This window comes from Fragaria vesca, linkage group LG4 (genome assembly GCF_000184155.1).
Source record: "Fragaria vesca subsp. vesca linkage group LG4, FraVesHawaii_1.0, whole genome shotgun sequence".
In the NCBI taxonomy this organism is placed as follows: domain Eukaryota; kingdom Viridiplantae; phylum Streptophyta; class Magnoliopsida; order Rosales; family Rosaceae; genus Fragaria; species Fragaria vesca.
In genome coordinates this window covers 5,452,071-5,469,638 of record NC_020494.1, presented here as the reverse complement: position 1 = coordinate 5,469,638, position 17,568 = coordinate 5,452,071, and the positions used below count along the sequence as shown (strand labels likewise).

The following is a 17,568-nucleotide window of genomic DNA, read 5'->3' as shown; positions in this document are numbered from 1 at the left end:
CAACCGGACAGAATTCAGTCCGTCCATTTGTTTTTCGAGTTTGAGGGCCTTAACGATCACCAAATTGGCTGAAATTTTGCAGAGATGATCTACACAAGATGATCTAGATATGTCTAGAATGAAGTTTAAGGAAATTCGATCGGGAATGGTGCAAAAATGGAAATCCGCACCAAAACTTTGGTGCGGAGTTTTGGTGCGAACGTTGTCCGCACCTGATCAGCATTGTGTGTGTGTGTGTGTGTATATATATATATATATATCAGGACCCTTCCAATGAGGGATATCCCTATTTTTTTTGTCACTTTTAGGGATAAGCCCACACCATTAGATCTGTTTTTTAATGGGCTTTGATGGCTAAGATTAAAACAAAAACTTAACACTTATGTCAAACCTACACCGTTCAAGATCATTAAAAATAAATCAAACATTTGGATAATTTAACGATCACGAAATTTTCTGAAAATTTGCTGAAGTGATCTACTCATATACACCTACAAACTGAACGATGAAAATGTGATTTAGTGATCGGAAAGTTTATCAAATATCCTATCCCTAAAAATGAACAAAAAAAGGATCCATCATTGGAAGGATCATAGTCCGTCTCAGCTGCGGACGTCCGCACCAATGGTTTTGGTGCGGATTTTCATTTTTACACCACTTTTTGATCGAATTTTCTCATCTTCACCGTCTAGTATCTAGATAATATTGTGTAGATCATCTCTGCAAAATTTCAGCCAATTCGGTAATCGTTAAGGCCCTCAAAATTGTGTTTTTCTGGTATAAACATGAACCGGACAGAATTCAGTCCGTCCATTTGTTTTTCGAGTTTGAGGGTCTTAACGATTACCAAATTGGCTGAAATTTTGTAGAGATGATCTACATAATATTATTTAGATACTAGACGGTGGAGATGAGGAAATTCGATCGAAAAGTGGTGAAAAAATGAAAATCCGCATCAAACCATTGGTGCGGACATCCGTAACTGAGAAAAATCTTATATATATGTATATGAGTATCATCTATTGTTCACAAGCTAATCGACAACCTCAGATTCATCAATGGCTGGCTGCTTAGATTTTGGAAGCCCGTTCCAGATAACATGCGTGATAATGATAGGTCGGAACCTCAAATAGCTGCCATGCCGGCCACTACAATCAGAGTGGTGCTACTGTGCTAGTACGTTGAGAGTACAAAAACATCTCAGAAAAAGAAGAGGCTTTAGTTGATAGACAGTGACCATTTCAATTTCCATGCTGCATAAAAGTACATGCTTATTACCCTAGCCTCCTCGAGCCATTTGGCCTTGCAGAAACCAAATACTCAAGGAGAATTTGCAGGATTTAAGCAACCTAAAAATCTAAAATGTGTAAACCATTTGGAACCCTACATGTATATATGAGATATTGTAGCATTGTCCAGTACATAGTAGAGCGCTCTAGATAGTAATACGTACTGCATGCTAATCTGCCATTGACCCTGAAAGACGGACAATCAATACATATTTGTCTGCAATTTAGGTTATTGACATTACTGGGTAGAAGTTAGAACTCAGAAAGCTCACGTTAGTTTTCCATTTTCCAAGCTCTACAGTACTTGTCATCATGTATAGGATCTGTCTGGGCGGCCAACTGAAATTTAAAGATAGCATATCTTATGCTTGCACCGGCCAACTGGATCGAAATCTGAGATCACATTTACTATTTGAAAACCACAGGGTTGCTATGAAGAATTTAAAACTTCGGTGAAGTGATTAATAATGAATATTGCTGCTGATAAGAGCACTGTGCGCATGTCTAATATAAGAACTGACTACTGATCGAGTAGTGACTAGTGAGTCCTAGTACAAGTACTCTCCCATGTACTAAATAAACCCGCAAGGTAGAAGCTTGATGATGAGTGCTGTCCTCGCTAGCTTTCTGAACTGCTAAGTAGTTAGTAAATGGATCACTGCATATCTTTCATAATCATCATGATATTCATGCAAATATAGGATCGATCGAATTTGTTATACAGAGAAGTGCAAAGAAGCTAAGCTATCATCAATCCTGGTTTCGTGATCGATTTTGAGATTGGGAATGGATCCTAATACTAGCAGGCTCAGTGAAGCGTCCCTTTCCAGCTAGCTAGCTTGTACAGTATACTGTAATCATGCATATACAAAACAAGTAAATGGTTGCTTCCTGCCAGGGACTACCCCTTCTTAGGTACTCAACAGTCCTACAACTGTTTCAAGTAGGCCGTATCATTATCCCCTAAACTTATTATAAAGGCCCAACATATTAAAAGCGTACGTAGCTTCTTTCTCGCAAGAGCGCGCCTCCCATTAATTTAGCTTCAAGCTTCTCTGCTTTGTACGTTTCCTTCATAATTTCTACTTATAAACCAGAAAAAGTTAGCTAATATTGGCTAGTTTAAACAAGGTTAAATGGTTAAGATATGAGTTCGTAACTTGGAATACGAAAACTATATAGGTTTCGTTGTTCTTTTATTAACTTCCGAGTGTAGGAAAGCTGTGTTAATCCTATCACATAACATTATTTACATAGAAACCACAATGCATGCATGCTTTAAGATGAACAGCTTGTAAAGATTATGTCGAAGGCACTAAAAATTATTATCTCCTAGTTTTTTTTTTTTAAGCAAATGCGGGTATATAATCCATTGTATTAATAGTGACAGTCAAAATGACACTGATACATACTCTAACGAATTAAGGTGATTTACATATCATTACATTGTACATTGTCACTCATCGACGATGAGCCTAGCAAGCTATAATCTAGCCCTACATAGAGATAATTTGTATGAAAACTTTTGTTACCAAGACGCTCAATTGCGGTACGACAAGAATGTCCATTATCTAGATGTAAAAGAAACATCATAATCTGCAGGCACAAAACCTATCTAGAGTTCATAGAAACCTACATAGGAAAATTATTGGAGATAAACTAGCCAAAAAAAAACTAATTTAAAACCTTAGAGGCCCAAAAGAGATAACCATCTTGGACCCAGAGTAAAAACCCTAGGCCTAAGACATTAGAACCAGAGCAAACCAATGAAGCCAGGTCAAACAAGTCCGACCCATGATCTCGGCCCAAGTCTGTAGTCGCCACTAGCAACCATCTCACCACGAGCAACACCGTCATGCTGCCGCTACCGCCGTTGTCGGATCCCAACCACAACCGGAACTCCGTCACCGACCCCTCCTAGGGATGGCAATAATCCCCAGCGGGTAGGGTACCCACGGGTATTCGACCCTAACGGGGAAGATATACGGGTATAAACGGGTAACGGGGATGGGGATCCTTAGTATTCGGATTCTTAAATTTGGTACGGGGCGGGTATGGTATTTTGATATTCGTCCCCATCCCCACCCATTAAGGATGAAAATATTATTATATATAATTATATAATTTATTATTATATATATTTATATATAATTTATAAATAAATATTTATGTAAAAAAATTTGTAATTCTCTTAATAAACATTTAATGGACCTTCCTTTTTATTATATATTTTTATTCTCTTAATGAAATTTACCGGTATTGTTATGTTTTAACCAAGACTTGTATTTATTTTTATTGGATTGAAGTATGAAACTTATTTATTTTGGTATTTGATTTTAATTTCATACTTTTATATAATTGTATTTCGTATTTAAAAAAAAAAATTTAAATTTAATACATAATTGTTAACGGGTACGGGTACGGGTATGGAAACGTAATCCCCAAAGGGTACGGGTACGGGGAATCTCCATTATCTAATTACGGGTACGGGGACGGGTACGGGGATGAAAAATGTAAAAAGGTATGGGTACGGTATTTTGATCCCCGTACCCTACCCTACCCATTGCCATCCCTAACCCCTCCACATTGCAACCCACCACCTTCAAACCCACAACCATGGGACTACTCCCTCTCCCTCAGCAACACGCACCAACATAGATCCTTGATTCAACGACAACGGGAAGTCGTCGAGCTCCAAACAGAAATCACCCCAAAAATCTGCGCCAAAAAAACGAATCTCACCATTGATGCCGATAGCGAGATCTAGCCGAGTCACCTTTGCTTGTGCCGGTACCTCCTTGCTCATAAACCAAAAGAAAAAAATAAAAAATAAATAACCATGAAAGCTTGAAACCCCTTAACCTTGCTTAGATCAGACTTATTCCGTGATTGAAATTAAAATAAGATACCCATTCGGCACACTCCCAAGACTAACGAGGCCAAAGGCCATCACATATCCCGTCACCGCCAGACGAGTGTTTTGGAAGAAATGGAGGCTTAGGGTTTTTGGAGGCTTTGGGGGAGAGAATGGGTAACAAAACTAGATGTATTTAATCTTTTTTTTGGCGAATTAGATGTATTTAATCTTTGAAATACGCTTTTAACTATTTAATCTTCCTCTACATAAAACCACTAGTAAATATTGAGTATTGAAAATGTTTAGCAAAATGTATTTCATGCATTTGTTCTAATAACATGCAAGATCTAATAATTAACAAGATAAACGTTTTTTCTTTTTAGCAAAAAACATCATCTATCTCAATTATCAGAAACGCTCTAAAGTATCCGACAACACCTTTGAACCAAAGCAAGCAGGGAAAGCAAGCATGACCAAAGAAGTCCATTGTAAAACCTAAGAGACTTGCCTTGTGCAACCAAAACGATGACCAGAGATCCAGCAAATCATTCCGTGTCGTCGGCCTCCTCTTAGCTAGCTAGCTACCTCAAATGTGGCAGCTACTGCTCTTTTTTTTTTGCCTTTAATACAAACCCAACCCCCAGAAACCCGTCACATCTCTCACTCACTGACGTCTTCGTCGTCCCAGATCAATTCACCGACTCTTTTACACAGTAGTACTCTCTCCCTCCCTCATCTCTTATCTCTCTAGCTTTCTCTGAAAACCTTAGGCCCGCACTTACAGAAAGATCATGGGGGTTCCTTTAATACAATTCTTCCTCCCCCTCTGAAACAAAAATAAAGCTCCAGAATATAAAACAACAACAAGGTGTCCATGCCCCATTGTAGGGTCCCATGCCCTCTGCATGAAGGGTCCCTAGCTCCCAGAAATTCAATAGAAGAGAGCAATAATGGTGGTGGGTATAGAACAGTATACTAGTATATAGAGAGGGTTGTGGGTTTTCTAATAGACTTGACCCAATATATACGTTCTGTGTTTCATCCCGTACAGGGCAAGCATCCTTCTCCTCCATTCTCTCTTCCACACGGGTGCCTACTGCATGCCTCCACCTCCTATAGGAACTTCCCCTCTCCCATATTTACCTGCATAACCCCCACCCTCATTTGGTCATTTTACATTCAAGCCACCCTTCCCTTTCTTTCGTCATTCCTCGTATCCTCATTAACTCTGTCTTTATGAACCCTAAGGTCGAGTACCTTTTATCCTTCGAAATATATCACCTGCAGTACAAAACCTTTAATTAGCTCTTGCTTGTAAAAAGAAAAAAAAAAATTGGTTCGGGAACATCAGGGATTTGTCAATTATTAACTCATTCGGGATATTAAGCGGTGATCGATTTCATCAAGGTTGTATCTAATTAGTGTAGCTAACTAAAGTAACTGTGTAACGTTTTTGAAATTCGAACAATGGATCTATGTTACATGAACTCTTATGGAACACCCTTACATGTTCCAATATCAACCCGACAATGAGTTACAAGCGTAATGTGTTTTCAATCAAAAGACAGATGACAATAGAATACACATTATACGGGCACACGTACAATAATGTGAATTAGGTTCGTAATACAAATGGCACAAAGATTGAAGGTACTAAAAGTCATAGTTTGAGGGCTGTAAATAACTATATATAGAGCTGTAAATCCTGACTAACAAGTATTTCTCCTTTCTCATTGATCATGTTTTTTACAGTGGCATTGTGGTGAATGTGGCATGGTCTGTGTTCAAAATCCATCTCAATCATTCAGGGAGGGGAAGGGGGCCACTACCACCCTTTAGCCAAACAATAAAACAAACTCGATAGCCAGCCATCTCTAGCTTTTGATCCGTCTCTGTGTTCTGTTTTCAATTTTGACTTAGACCACTCCTCCCAGTCTCTCAAAACCCACACGCTCGCTCTCACTGCCATAACCAACACCACCATCTCTCTCTCTCTCTCTCTCTCTCTCTCTCTCTCTCTCTCTCTCTGAATTCTCAAACTTCTTCTCCTGAGATATACACAGCCCTGACTTTTCTATTTTTTTACATCATCCGATCCATTCCATCAGTCCCAGACCTTCTTCTTCTTCTCTCTCTCTCTCTCTCTCTCTCTCTCAGGCCAGCCAGTTGTAGCTACTTACCAACTTGCTCAGCTCCACCTCAGCCATGGGCGTACTGCGCCACCGCCGCCCACATCACCATTCCACCCTCACATGTACAGCAGCCTTGGCTTTCCTCTTCATCATAACCTCAGCCTCCGCCATACGTACTACTCCAACCCAACTCGGTAACTACTGTAGCACTATCTCGATCATACCACCCGAATCTATATATGTTCCTAAATCCTGTAGTAACTTATTTCATTTCATCTTACAGGTGACACCGAAGTAGTCAGTGGTTCGTCTATACCGGAAGATGAGCTTACGGCGGAGAAGAGACAGCTGGGAGGGCCGGGCTCTGCTCCGCCACGATGTAGATCCAAGTGTGGAAGATGCTCGCCCTGCAAGGCGGTCCACGTACCCATTCAGCCAGGTCTGAGCATACCTCTCGAGTATTATCCAGAAGCTTGGCGCTGCAAGTGCGGCAATAAGCTCTTCATGCCTTGATCTTTAATTATCTTTAGTTAGCTAGCTACTAATTAGTTACACAGAAGAGACTGAGAGAGAGAGAGAGAGAGAGCTTAGTAGCTTCTTAAGAATCATCTCAAATCTAGCTAGCAAGCTCCCAGTAATTAATTAATTACTGATTGTTTAGCATTTGATGTTAATATTTTACTCCATCGATTCTTGCTTGAAACGTCGTGGGGGACAAGTGAGGTGTTGGGAATGTAAGATTTTGTTTAGATATCCACGCACTCTATCTCTTATTGTTTATGATCCTCATCTTCGTCATCTTCATCATCATCCTGATAATGATTTATATTTTACTTCTTTTTGCTTTATAATTACTGAAAAGTAGGGACAAAATGGAAAGGATTAAGATGAATTAGCTCGTTTTTAATTAAAGGCAGTAGCAACTTCTTCTTCCGCTTTCTCTTCTTCGTCTTCTTCGACTTCTTTCCGGTTCTCTCTGTAATGTTGCTTCAATAGAGAAAGTGATATACTTGGAAAATGTTCTAACAGTAGCTATTGTACTCTACCAAATACCCTAAAAATGGATTGCACAGCTGGTTGCTTTAACTACATATTTCGGAAGTTTCATTGTATTTTAGTTTGGTTTCAGATACGATTGTACATACCACATACAGTACTACTCGAACAACTTTATTATGTTCTTTCTAGCTACTTTGCTATTCTTTGTTTTCTCTATTTGTAGCTTAATTATTTATGGTACAAAAGAACCTATGTATGGTCTTTCAATTTAGAGGTTTCTTGCTGCCATGGTTGATTGCATGTGGATTCTGCAATGTGTGTAAAAGCTCATTACCTCCCTCAAATCTGAATGGTGAAATAGTGAATAGTGTAATGAATAATTGAGTCTTTGAAGCTAGCTAGCTAGTAGTAGTAAAAGTAGTCACTAGACAGACACATGAAATAGGATCACTAATTATGGGTTCCACATGCATGCTGCATCATTCTAAGAATTACCATGAAGTTGAAGATACTAGGGGAGAGAGGTAGTTTGTTTTAGATGATTATGCGATATTAGTAACTCTGTAAATAAGTAGGTACGTCAGACGTCAATTCTAGCTTAGAGGACTATTGTATCTAGAAATTCACGGTGTTACCAACACATGTTCTAGTGAATTGATTAAGCTATCTCACAGTCTTAACTTACTCATTTTCGTGCACCGGTTAATATTTTTGTTTAAATGTTCATGAATATACTATAAATACTTACAAATACAAAAAAAAAAAAAAAAACTATAAATCAATGTGACTATTTGAAAATGCATCTCTCAGTTAGTCATAATTCTGGACAAAAAATACTTGTAAGTAGTTATGTTAAGACGTCAATTCTATCTTTAAAGGACTGTCGTATTACTCGTATATATCAAGAAATCCATGGCGATTCTATATATACCAACACATATTCTAATGAAGCTATCTAACAAGGTCTTCACTTACTCATTTTCGTCCATGGATTAGTATTTTTTGTTGAAATGCTTATGAATATACTATAAAAATATCCATACGAAAATGCATCTCTTAGTCATTATTCTGGAGAGAAAAATACTCGTTGATTCACACACAATATATATATATATATATATATATATATATGTGAAAAATTACTTATGAAATTATTTTGTCTGTCAATATATGGATCCAAAAGGACTGGTAAGATTATTCGGGCTCTGGGTGTTGAGAAGGATATGACAGCATTTATTTCTCTATACGGAAAAAAAGAGCTTTCTTCTCTATCAGTACTTACTTGGCTGCTTTTCCTTCTTCGATGAATTTCTTTCATTTTACCCAGATGATGATGGAACAATTTTACCAGTCTATCCTCGTAAGGTCATTGATAGAAATGCTGAAAAGACACGGAGGGAAATCATATGGGTGATGGGCAAATGGGTCAAATCGAAGAATCCGGGTTGGTTGAATTATGGTAGCTGGTGATCTGAGACTGGTGCAGAGAGACTTGCAGGAGCTGCTGTTTTTCACATGCTTATGTGTTTGTGTGTGCGCAAAGTGAAACACTGAATATCGGATGGGTCTTTGCCAATTTGGCAATAACTAATATTTAGCAATGTTTTAAAAAACGCGTCACGGACGCACCTTGAGGCTTAAAAAATACGAGACGCATAAAAAATTCTTTGAGTTTTGCTGGTTAAACGCAGAGGCGCAAAAGACGCAGCACAAGGCGCAAAAAGTGCACCCCAAGGCTCATAAGGCGTGCGCCTAGTTCTATGGAAGGAAAACGGGGTCGTTTTAACTCGTTTTGGGTTTTAGTATTTTACTGAATAAAGGCTAGGTTTGGCCTCCCTCTCTCTTTTAGCCCTCCTTCCTTCTCCCTCTCCCTCTCCTGATCTCCCTCTCTCTTTTCGCCCTCCTTCCTTCTCCCTCTCTCTAATTACAATTTGATCCTTACCCATTCCTCAAATTCAGCTACTCGTTTCTGGGTCTCCTCTCATTTTTGGCTTCGGCGCCGAAGACTGTAAATTCCCAGGGCTTGTTTTTCTCAAGGTGCGGTAATACTTCCTTTTGATCTTTCCTTATTGTTCATTTTTGTTAATTTTGATTCTTTTCAATCTTTGCATGGACTATAGGTCTGAGGTTTTGGAATTGAAATCGATGAAGACCAAACACGTTATTGCCTCAATTTTGCGATTTGAATTAGGTGTTGAATGCTATTTGAATTAGATTTTGAATTGCGTGTTGTAATGTTTGTTATAGTGATCTATGAGAGATCAATGTTAGTGACATCATTGCTCGACGGAACAATGTTTGATGGCATTGATTGTTTTTTGGACTGGAGACTGTAGTTTAGTGTAGAATTTAGGGATTGAGCCTTAGTGCAACTACGGATATATGTATGTGCTAGCTAGTGTACTTTGATATTTCAACTTGACCCTTTGGATGTGTTTTATGTTTGATGATTTGCTTGAATTGCATCGTTTGAGTACTTACTAGGAATGGATGACAATATATAATGTTGTGTTGATTGCAATATATATTCTATATATAGGAGAAATAATGACATGAATACAAGTTTTTTTTTTTTTCAAAAGGCTTACACCTCACGCCTCAAGGCAAGCGTCTTGGTGAGACTCTCGCTCCATTGCCTTGGCTACGCCTTAACGTTTTAAAACATTCATATTTAGGGCTCCCTCATTCTATGCTACACCTAAATAGAATTATGTGTACGTCTCTTCCTTCGTGTCACATGAGTCTTATAAAAGAGGAAATTAATTTTACTATAGACAGGGGATATAATGAATAACTCTTGGGATTGAGAGAAAATTGATATGAGTTATTACCAAAGTACAATGTACGGCTTTTTGACATTCATTTTACTCATAATCTAACCATTTAATTAACTCACGAGACTCGTCTAAAGTCCAAACTACCAAGAATAGTCGATCCAAATCACAAACTCGCGCAACAGCTTGGGTTGTCCGACTGCTTCTACTTGAGAGAATTAATACAATTAAATTTTGCAACAGTTTGTTGAACAGTTTGTTCGTAGCAGATGTTCTACATATATATTCTTACAATGTTCGCCCAACTACGTACAAGCATGCTCATATATCAGGTGAGACTGTGTTAACCGGTTCCTATATAATTATATATCTGGGGAATTGAACTATGTATACATTGTTTCAATCAAACATAAACATTTGAACTACCACACAATGCTTGCACTGATGATCTTTTGGTGAAATTCATCCAAAAATTTCTAAACTGTAAGATCAGACAACAATGACATATTTAACGACGTCTTAATTTTTCATGCTCTTAGACGTAGGAATGTATCAATAGATTAACTCGATCATCATCTAGTAGTAGACTAGCTAGGTCAAGACACCAATACCGGCCTTCCATGACGTATAAACCATAGAACGTTAAGAAAATTTTGTTAAATAACGACAAACGTCGGATGATTCGTGTATCAATCGTATGTAGTAGGTTTTAGTAGTTAAACAGAATGAGCATGCAGGAAGCCAGGAAGAGAGGACGCACAGATGAAATTAAGGTAGAGATATATAATCGGTTTAGAGCAGAATTACATAGCAGAGGAATCGTTTTCCAGGCTCGAAAAAAACAATGTCGTTTTGTTCGGCAGAATATGAGGAGCAGCAGCAGCAAATTTAGACGGAGCACGAATTAAGGAGCCGTACATGATGCCGAAACCATCACTTCACGAGGCCAAGGCGACTGACATTTTTTCTTTTGTTTTGGTCTTTAGCAAAATTATTGGCTTAGTTTGCTGCATTAGGTGAGACAATTTGACAAAGAGATATGAGACGGGTGGGCAGGTTGCTCCGAAATACCTACATGAAATTCAAAAATTACCAAAACACTCGACCTATGCTATTCCATCACTACGTGGTGAGGTCTAGTCAGGTTTGCCCATTTCCCTCGCACATGACAATTCTTTAGCTTCTTTCTTTTGGTTTCTGAAGCTGCAGATGGATGACCAAATAATGAGACTGAGAAAGGGAGCCAGTGAGTGATATCAGAGGCGGAACCATGAATTAATTTTTTTTTTTTACACCCTCCTTTCAGATTGTTCACATTATCCTAAAGACTTTGTCTGCACAAGGAATAATCGGTTGGGCCTGCCAGCCATTATGGCATTGCAGCTCATTCTATGATCACTTTTATAATTCAGCAAATAACATTGAGCAACACCAGCGTTCGAACCTATGACGTGGAGGTTCCATATCATGAAGTTCTCGTGGTGGGACCCAATGCATCAACTGCACTACTTACTGTGGTTAACCAGGAATTAGAATTGGGTTGGGTTACATATATTTACCATATGGTGAAAATGAAAATTATTTTTAGTGTAAAAGTAAAAATGCAATCGGAATGGTCTACTCATTTAATTAGAAACCTTCTTTATATAAAGGTGGATTACAACGGTAATTACACGCATATAATGATGATAATCAATAATAATATAACTAATTGAGCCGTTACATCCGTTAATCACTAATTTCTTAATCTACTCTCGTCAATTACGACAAAACCCAGTGGGACAAAATAAAACTTGGTCAAAGGGAAAAAGAGCACAACTCACATGTGATAATATATGTATATGTTAGACTCCCCCTGAAGTCTACACTCCCCCTATCCTTACATCAATCAAGGGAGTTAGGAACGTCTTTGCATTCCTATGTTTTTCACATGCTTTTTAGGTAAGTCTTAAATTGTGATTTGAGAAACAAGTTTGTCCTAGTCTCTTCAGACCTTACTTGATTCACTTGAATCTTAAGGAGGGACTAATGTTTCTCACGTCGTGTTCCTAACGGTGAATACATAACCAGTTTTGGGAACGACCTGTAGGTACCTTGACATTAGCAAAACCAACCGAAAACATCGTTTGGGGTATTGGTGCAGGGGATTGCAGTTCCATCTGCATTCCATTTCGTCTTTCTATAGAGATAAGATGAACCTAAGTCAACGGTTCCTTTAGGTATCATGATACATTCTTTATACCTTCCAGTGACATTGCGTTGGCGCTTGAACAAATTCAATGAGAATGTAATATCTGGTCGAGTTCATCGGGTTAAATATAATATTGCACCTATTATACTTTTGAGAAAGAATTTCAATTCTCAACCCTTCTTCGTCATCTTCCTTTGGACGAAATGGATCTTCCTTTACATCCAAACATCGACCGATCATTAGGTATGCTAACAACATGCATTTCGTCTATGTAAATCGCTTGAGAATCTTTTGGACACGTGCAGATTGGTGGATTAGTATTCCACAAACTTATTGTTAATCGAGTTTCCCAAGATTATTCATCTCAATGCGGATTTCATGTAGCTCGCGATTTCGCTTACTTCATCAAGAGTACCTACTATGTTCCTATCATCGACATTGGTAGCTACAATTGCAAATTCGGAATTCTTTTCCTTAATGAGTACGTTGGGGAATAGTTTATCATTTTGTTTCCCTTCCCAACTAAGTAGTCACTTTATAAAGTGAACGTTTCAATTCTAATTGCAAACACACCTTGTGGTTTAGAGTTACTTGAGTTGGATAGTGTAACGCCATCAAGCACTTTCATAAATATCTCACAATCAAGATCTCCATGCAGATATGTAGTAACCACATCTATGAGCTGCATTTCCATTATGAGAGAATATGTCTCTTTGTAGTCAATCTAGAGCGTTGTGAGAAACCTTGGCGCCACAAGATGAGCTTTGTCCTTTACGGATTCATTCTTCTTGTTACGTTTTTTGATAAAGACTTATTATTTATGTCTTACAGGCTTTACACTTGGTAATGTTAGCACTACCAAAACCAAATACATGTCTCTTTGTCAGAGAATCTAGCTCTTCATGGATTTGCACTTTTATTTAGGCCAATATGTTTTTTGTTGACATTCTTCAATAGAGCGTGGTTCAATACCTTCGTGCTCTATGGTTCCTTAAGCAACAATGTGTATGTACTCTCGTAATCCGTTGAGATTATGTCTCTGAAATCATGTTAAACATCAGAGCTTCCTCCAATATTGATTCATGGATATAACTGTAATAAGAGATAATCTCATGAGAGAGATTGTTTACATTGATGAGGTTGTGCCTAACTCGCCCAATTTCTTTAGACAAGTATCGATCGAACCAAGTGGCCTCCCCCTCTTCCTTTAAGGAGCCACGACCTCAACCACACCTCCACTAAGTGTAGTTGCATCGCCTCTAACTGTGGTGATGTGCCCGTTATTAATTAGGGACTTCTAACTTTGCAGGCATTTGCAGCTAGTTTGTATGATCTCATCACTTTCGCTATATCTTTAAATGTGTCAGGTATCGAAACTGTTATGTTCTAGATATCGATTATATGGGGATCTAGATGAGACAGAGTGGGGGAAAAACCACGACAATTCATGTCATTCCCTTAGAAAATCCTTTTTCTTATCTTCCCCTAACGACGGGTGGACTGTCTCATCTAAGTGACACTTCACAAAACTTAGCGGCACAGAGATCGCCTGTAGTAAAAAGATCGCCTGTCAAGGATTCAGAATAGCGGATAATTGTTGGAAATCCATATCCAACGTAAATACATATTCGTCTAAGGACCCATTTTTGATGCGTTGTGGGGGCGCAATAGGCACATATGCTGCTGAACCCAGTATGCGTAAATCTCAAGCTTATGTCCAGTTACCAATTGGTATGCCGAGAATGGTTGGCTAGCGGTGGGTCTAAAAACGAATAGGTAAGGCTGTGTGCAATATTGCATAACCCTAAGCAGATATAGGTAGATTGGTGCGCATAACCAGTGCCTTAGCCACCATCTATGATGGGTTCTACGGGACCATTTTGTGTATGCAAATGGGATACAAGATGATCTACATCGATCTTGATAGACATGCAATTACCACCAAAACCTTTTAATGTGAACTCTCAGCTGTCAAGTCCTCTATAGACCTGGTGATCAGGGTAGTGAGCTCTTAAACATATAATATTTGCTAAGAGTTTTGTAAATGCAGCATTTCTTGTGGACAATAATTCGACATGTGACCAGTGTGTCGATTTGTCCTCCAGAACCATAAAGTACTTCAATGGTTTGATAGACAAGATGCTCTACATCGATCTTGATAGACATGCAATTACCATCAAAACCTTTTGATGTGAACTCTCAGCATTGTCAAGTTCTAGACCTGGTGATCAGGGTGGTGAGCACTTAAACATATAATATTTGCTAAGAGTTTTGCAAGTGCAGCATTTCTTGTGGACAATAATTCGACATGTGATCAGTGTGTCGATTTGTCCCCCAGAACCATAAAGTACTTCTACGGTCCGCATTTCTAGATGGATAAGTTCACAATCATCAAGTTGTATTCTTTGTAAGAATGAAATATTTTGGTTATCTTTAGGATAGGGAGGTCTCGATCATGTTTTTGTTAAAGAACAGGCTTTGCAAAATGAGTGATGTGCATTTGGACTAATCAATGAGGCAGAATGAGATGTTGGGCATTAGATGCTTTAAAATGCGATCGCTGCGTTGGAGTAGCACTAGCTAAGACCAATTAGTGGTCAAGAGTATGTGCCGCCAACTTGCAGTGTGATGGACTTTTGTCTCATTTTATCATTCACTCAAAAGACAGGATGTCCATTAATCGAGTTCTTTCGAATACGGATCATCATGTCACAACCAAGGTGTCTTTGGTTTGGTGGTCATATATATCAAAGCCCATATGAGTCAATATCCCACATTTCATTGTAGGTGACTTGTTAGGTTCTTTAAATGTGTTTCCTTTCACATTTACTTAAGGTAATTTCATTCCATTCTCATGGTGGATTTTCATATGATAATCGTTGGCACAAATATCTTTAGAATTTTACAAGGTTCGATTGGTATGGGTAGTTCCACTATCAACTGAGCACTTTATTTATATGAGTGTATATAAATCTAAAAGCAGACATATTCTTTGGAGTATTTCGATTTAGGTAAAATGATATGTTTTTCATTCTAATAATTTCTTTTTATTTATTTATTTGTTGGATGCATTGCTTTGCACTTTATACTTTTATAGTGCTATTTCAAACCATGTAATTATTTGCAGTAAGTATGAATCGAATAAATTCAATGCTTCACAATAAGATTCGAAAATAATAAGCCAACGATAATCAAAGTGAAGTCTTGTCCAAGGAATCTAATTCATCAATCATTTATACAAATACACTTTAAGACTAACCAAATAGTCTAATTAAAAAAAAATGATAAGGTGTCAGGCCTTCACAAACTAACTTCGGAAAAATAAATACACAAAACAGATCAGTGAAATTCAACAATGTCCATTGGCTGAGCAAGGTTCTTTGTGCTATTGACATGCAATTGTGAGTTTGACGTCTTGATCATGACCTTCTTTATTCTTCTATATATATAGTTACTCTTGTTTCTTTAAAGTCTCTACACCTCTTGTCTCGTAGTGCATCGCCTAGAATGAATGCATGAATCACATAATTATAAAGACATCCATGATATTAATATGAATTAGAATTCAAGGCCAAAATTTTGTAATGGTCACATTTTTTCTTTTTGATGTTCGTGAAAATACCTCATCACAATATAAGGTTTGTCATTTTGATGCTATGAATTTACTTTATCATAACAACATGCTAAATAAAACAATTATTTCATAAAATGAAATAGGCATAGCATATAATATTAACATGTCACAATAATCACAAAAATAATTTGTTCATGTAACATGCTTAATATCATGAAACAAAATTTAACAAAAACAACAACTTTAATTTAAATTATACTTGTTAGTTTGTCAAATAAACTGCATATTGAAATGCTTGCTCCCGTAATAGTTGCTCTTGCAATTAACATTTTCATCGTAGTGTGATAATTGAGAAATCACATGCAAAAACCATAAAATTTATATGATTAGTCACATTTAATCATATATATATATATATATATTAATTTTAGGACTAATTTCAGTTTACCCCATCAACTTTAGGTCGATCATCATGTTAGTATTTCTTCTTTCAATTTCATCAAAAAACCCCTCAACTCCCAATTTTCATCAGCCGCGCATGTCCAAACCTCCAATCTTCATCCAATTCTTTTGTCAAGTGATGACTTGATATCAAGAAGAAAGTCAGATTCTGAAAGTTACATTTCAGACCATTTTCTCTCCATATTGATACACATCATCGTTCCCATCATAACCCTCTAACCTTGGTGATTTTGGTGGGATTGAATGTCAATTTGTTCTTATTTTTCTTTTTTCTTTCTATCTTCTTGATATCAAGTCATCACTTGACAAAAGAATTGGATGAAGATTGGAGGTTTGGACGTGCGCGGCTAATGAAAATTAGGAGTTGAGGGGTGTTTTTGATGAAATTGAAAGAAAAATGACTAAGATGATAATCGACCTAAGTTGATGGGGGTAAACTGAAATTAATCCTTAATTTTACTATTTAACAGTAAATCATACGGGTAAATAACAGTAAATTAGATTTCATATTTACCATTTAAAGTAGTAATTGTAAACCAGTAATTAATGAATAGTAATTATCAATTCACTGTAGTAAATATTTAAATTACCTTCAGGATTTTTCAGATCTATCAGAGGTGCGTAGAAGTCCCTAATTTTACCAAAAGGGGTCAAAACCCTTTTTTTCTATCGGGTTCGTTGCAGAAGGATCCGGGTTGGGTAGTGTAGAACGAGAGCTGTGTCGAGCATGGGCGGCGCAGGCTCGTCGGCAACGGGCGGGTTCGAGGCCGACTTGGAGGGCGTGGATCCTGTCACTGTCGAGGTGTTGCCAGAGGGCGCAAAGATCCAGGGTAGCAGTGCTGAGCCTTGACCGGCGGGGAGCGGCCCTGGGTAGTTGGCGTGGAAGCGGGAACTGGGAAGACGCGTTTGGGTTGGATGTAGCCGGATCGGGAGAATTCAGATCCGGGTCGTCGGTGCCGCGTCGCTGGCTGGAGGAAAGTGCGCCGTGGCGCGCTTCGAGGATGAGGCTCGGCTTGCCGGCGATAGGACACGAGCGGATCGGATCTCTGGGTCTGAAGGAAATCTCGTCTAAGGGTTCGGGATGGTTTTGGCGTGTCTGCTACGTGCGCAAGTCTGGTGTGAAATGGGGCTGCCCAGAGTATTGCATGGTCATGAAGTTGGAGAGACGGAGACTCGGCAGACGGCAGGAGGGGTCTGGCAAGGCTCGTGACAGCCGGAAGAGAATTCCAGGGTTTTTCTCTTTTTAGGCTTTTTCGTTTTTTTTTTTTTTTTTTTTTTTTNTTTTTTTTT

The 17,568-nt window shown here is 38.2% G+C and overlaps 1 protein-coding gene across 1 annotated transcript; it reads left to right on the top strand.

The window, feature by feature from the left end:
• Window positions 1-6,281: 6,281 nt before the first annotated feature.
• Window positions 6,282-7,093, top strand: LOC101295906 (EPIDERMAL PATTERNING FACTOR-like protein 4-like). Its single transcript, XM_004296525.1, has 2 exons — window positions 6,282-6,472; window positions 6,562-7,093. The coding sequence occupies exons 1-2, from the start codon at window positions 6,352-6,354 to the stop codon at window positions 6,789-6,791; spliced, it is 351 nt and encodes a 116-aa protein (XP_004296573.1). The 5' UTR covers window positions 6,282-6,351; the 3' UTR covers window positions 6,792-7,093.
• The last annotated feature ends 10,475 nt before the right edge of the window (window positions 7,094-17,568 follow it).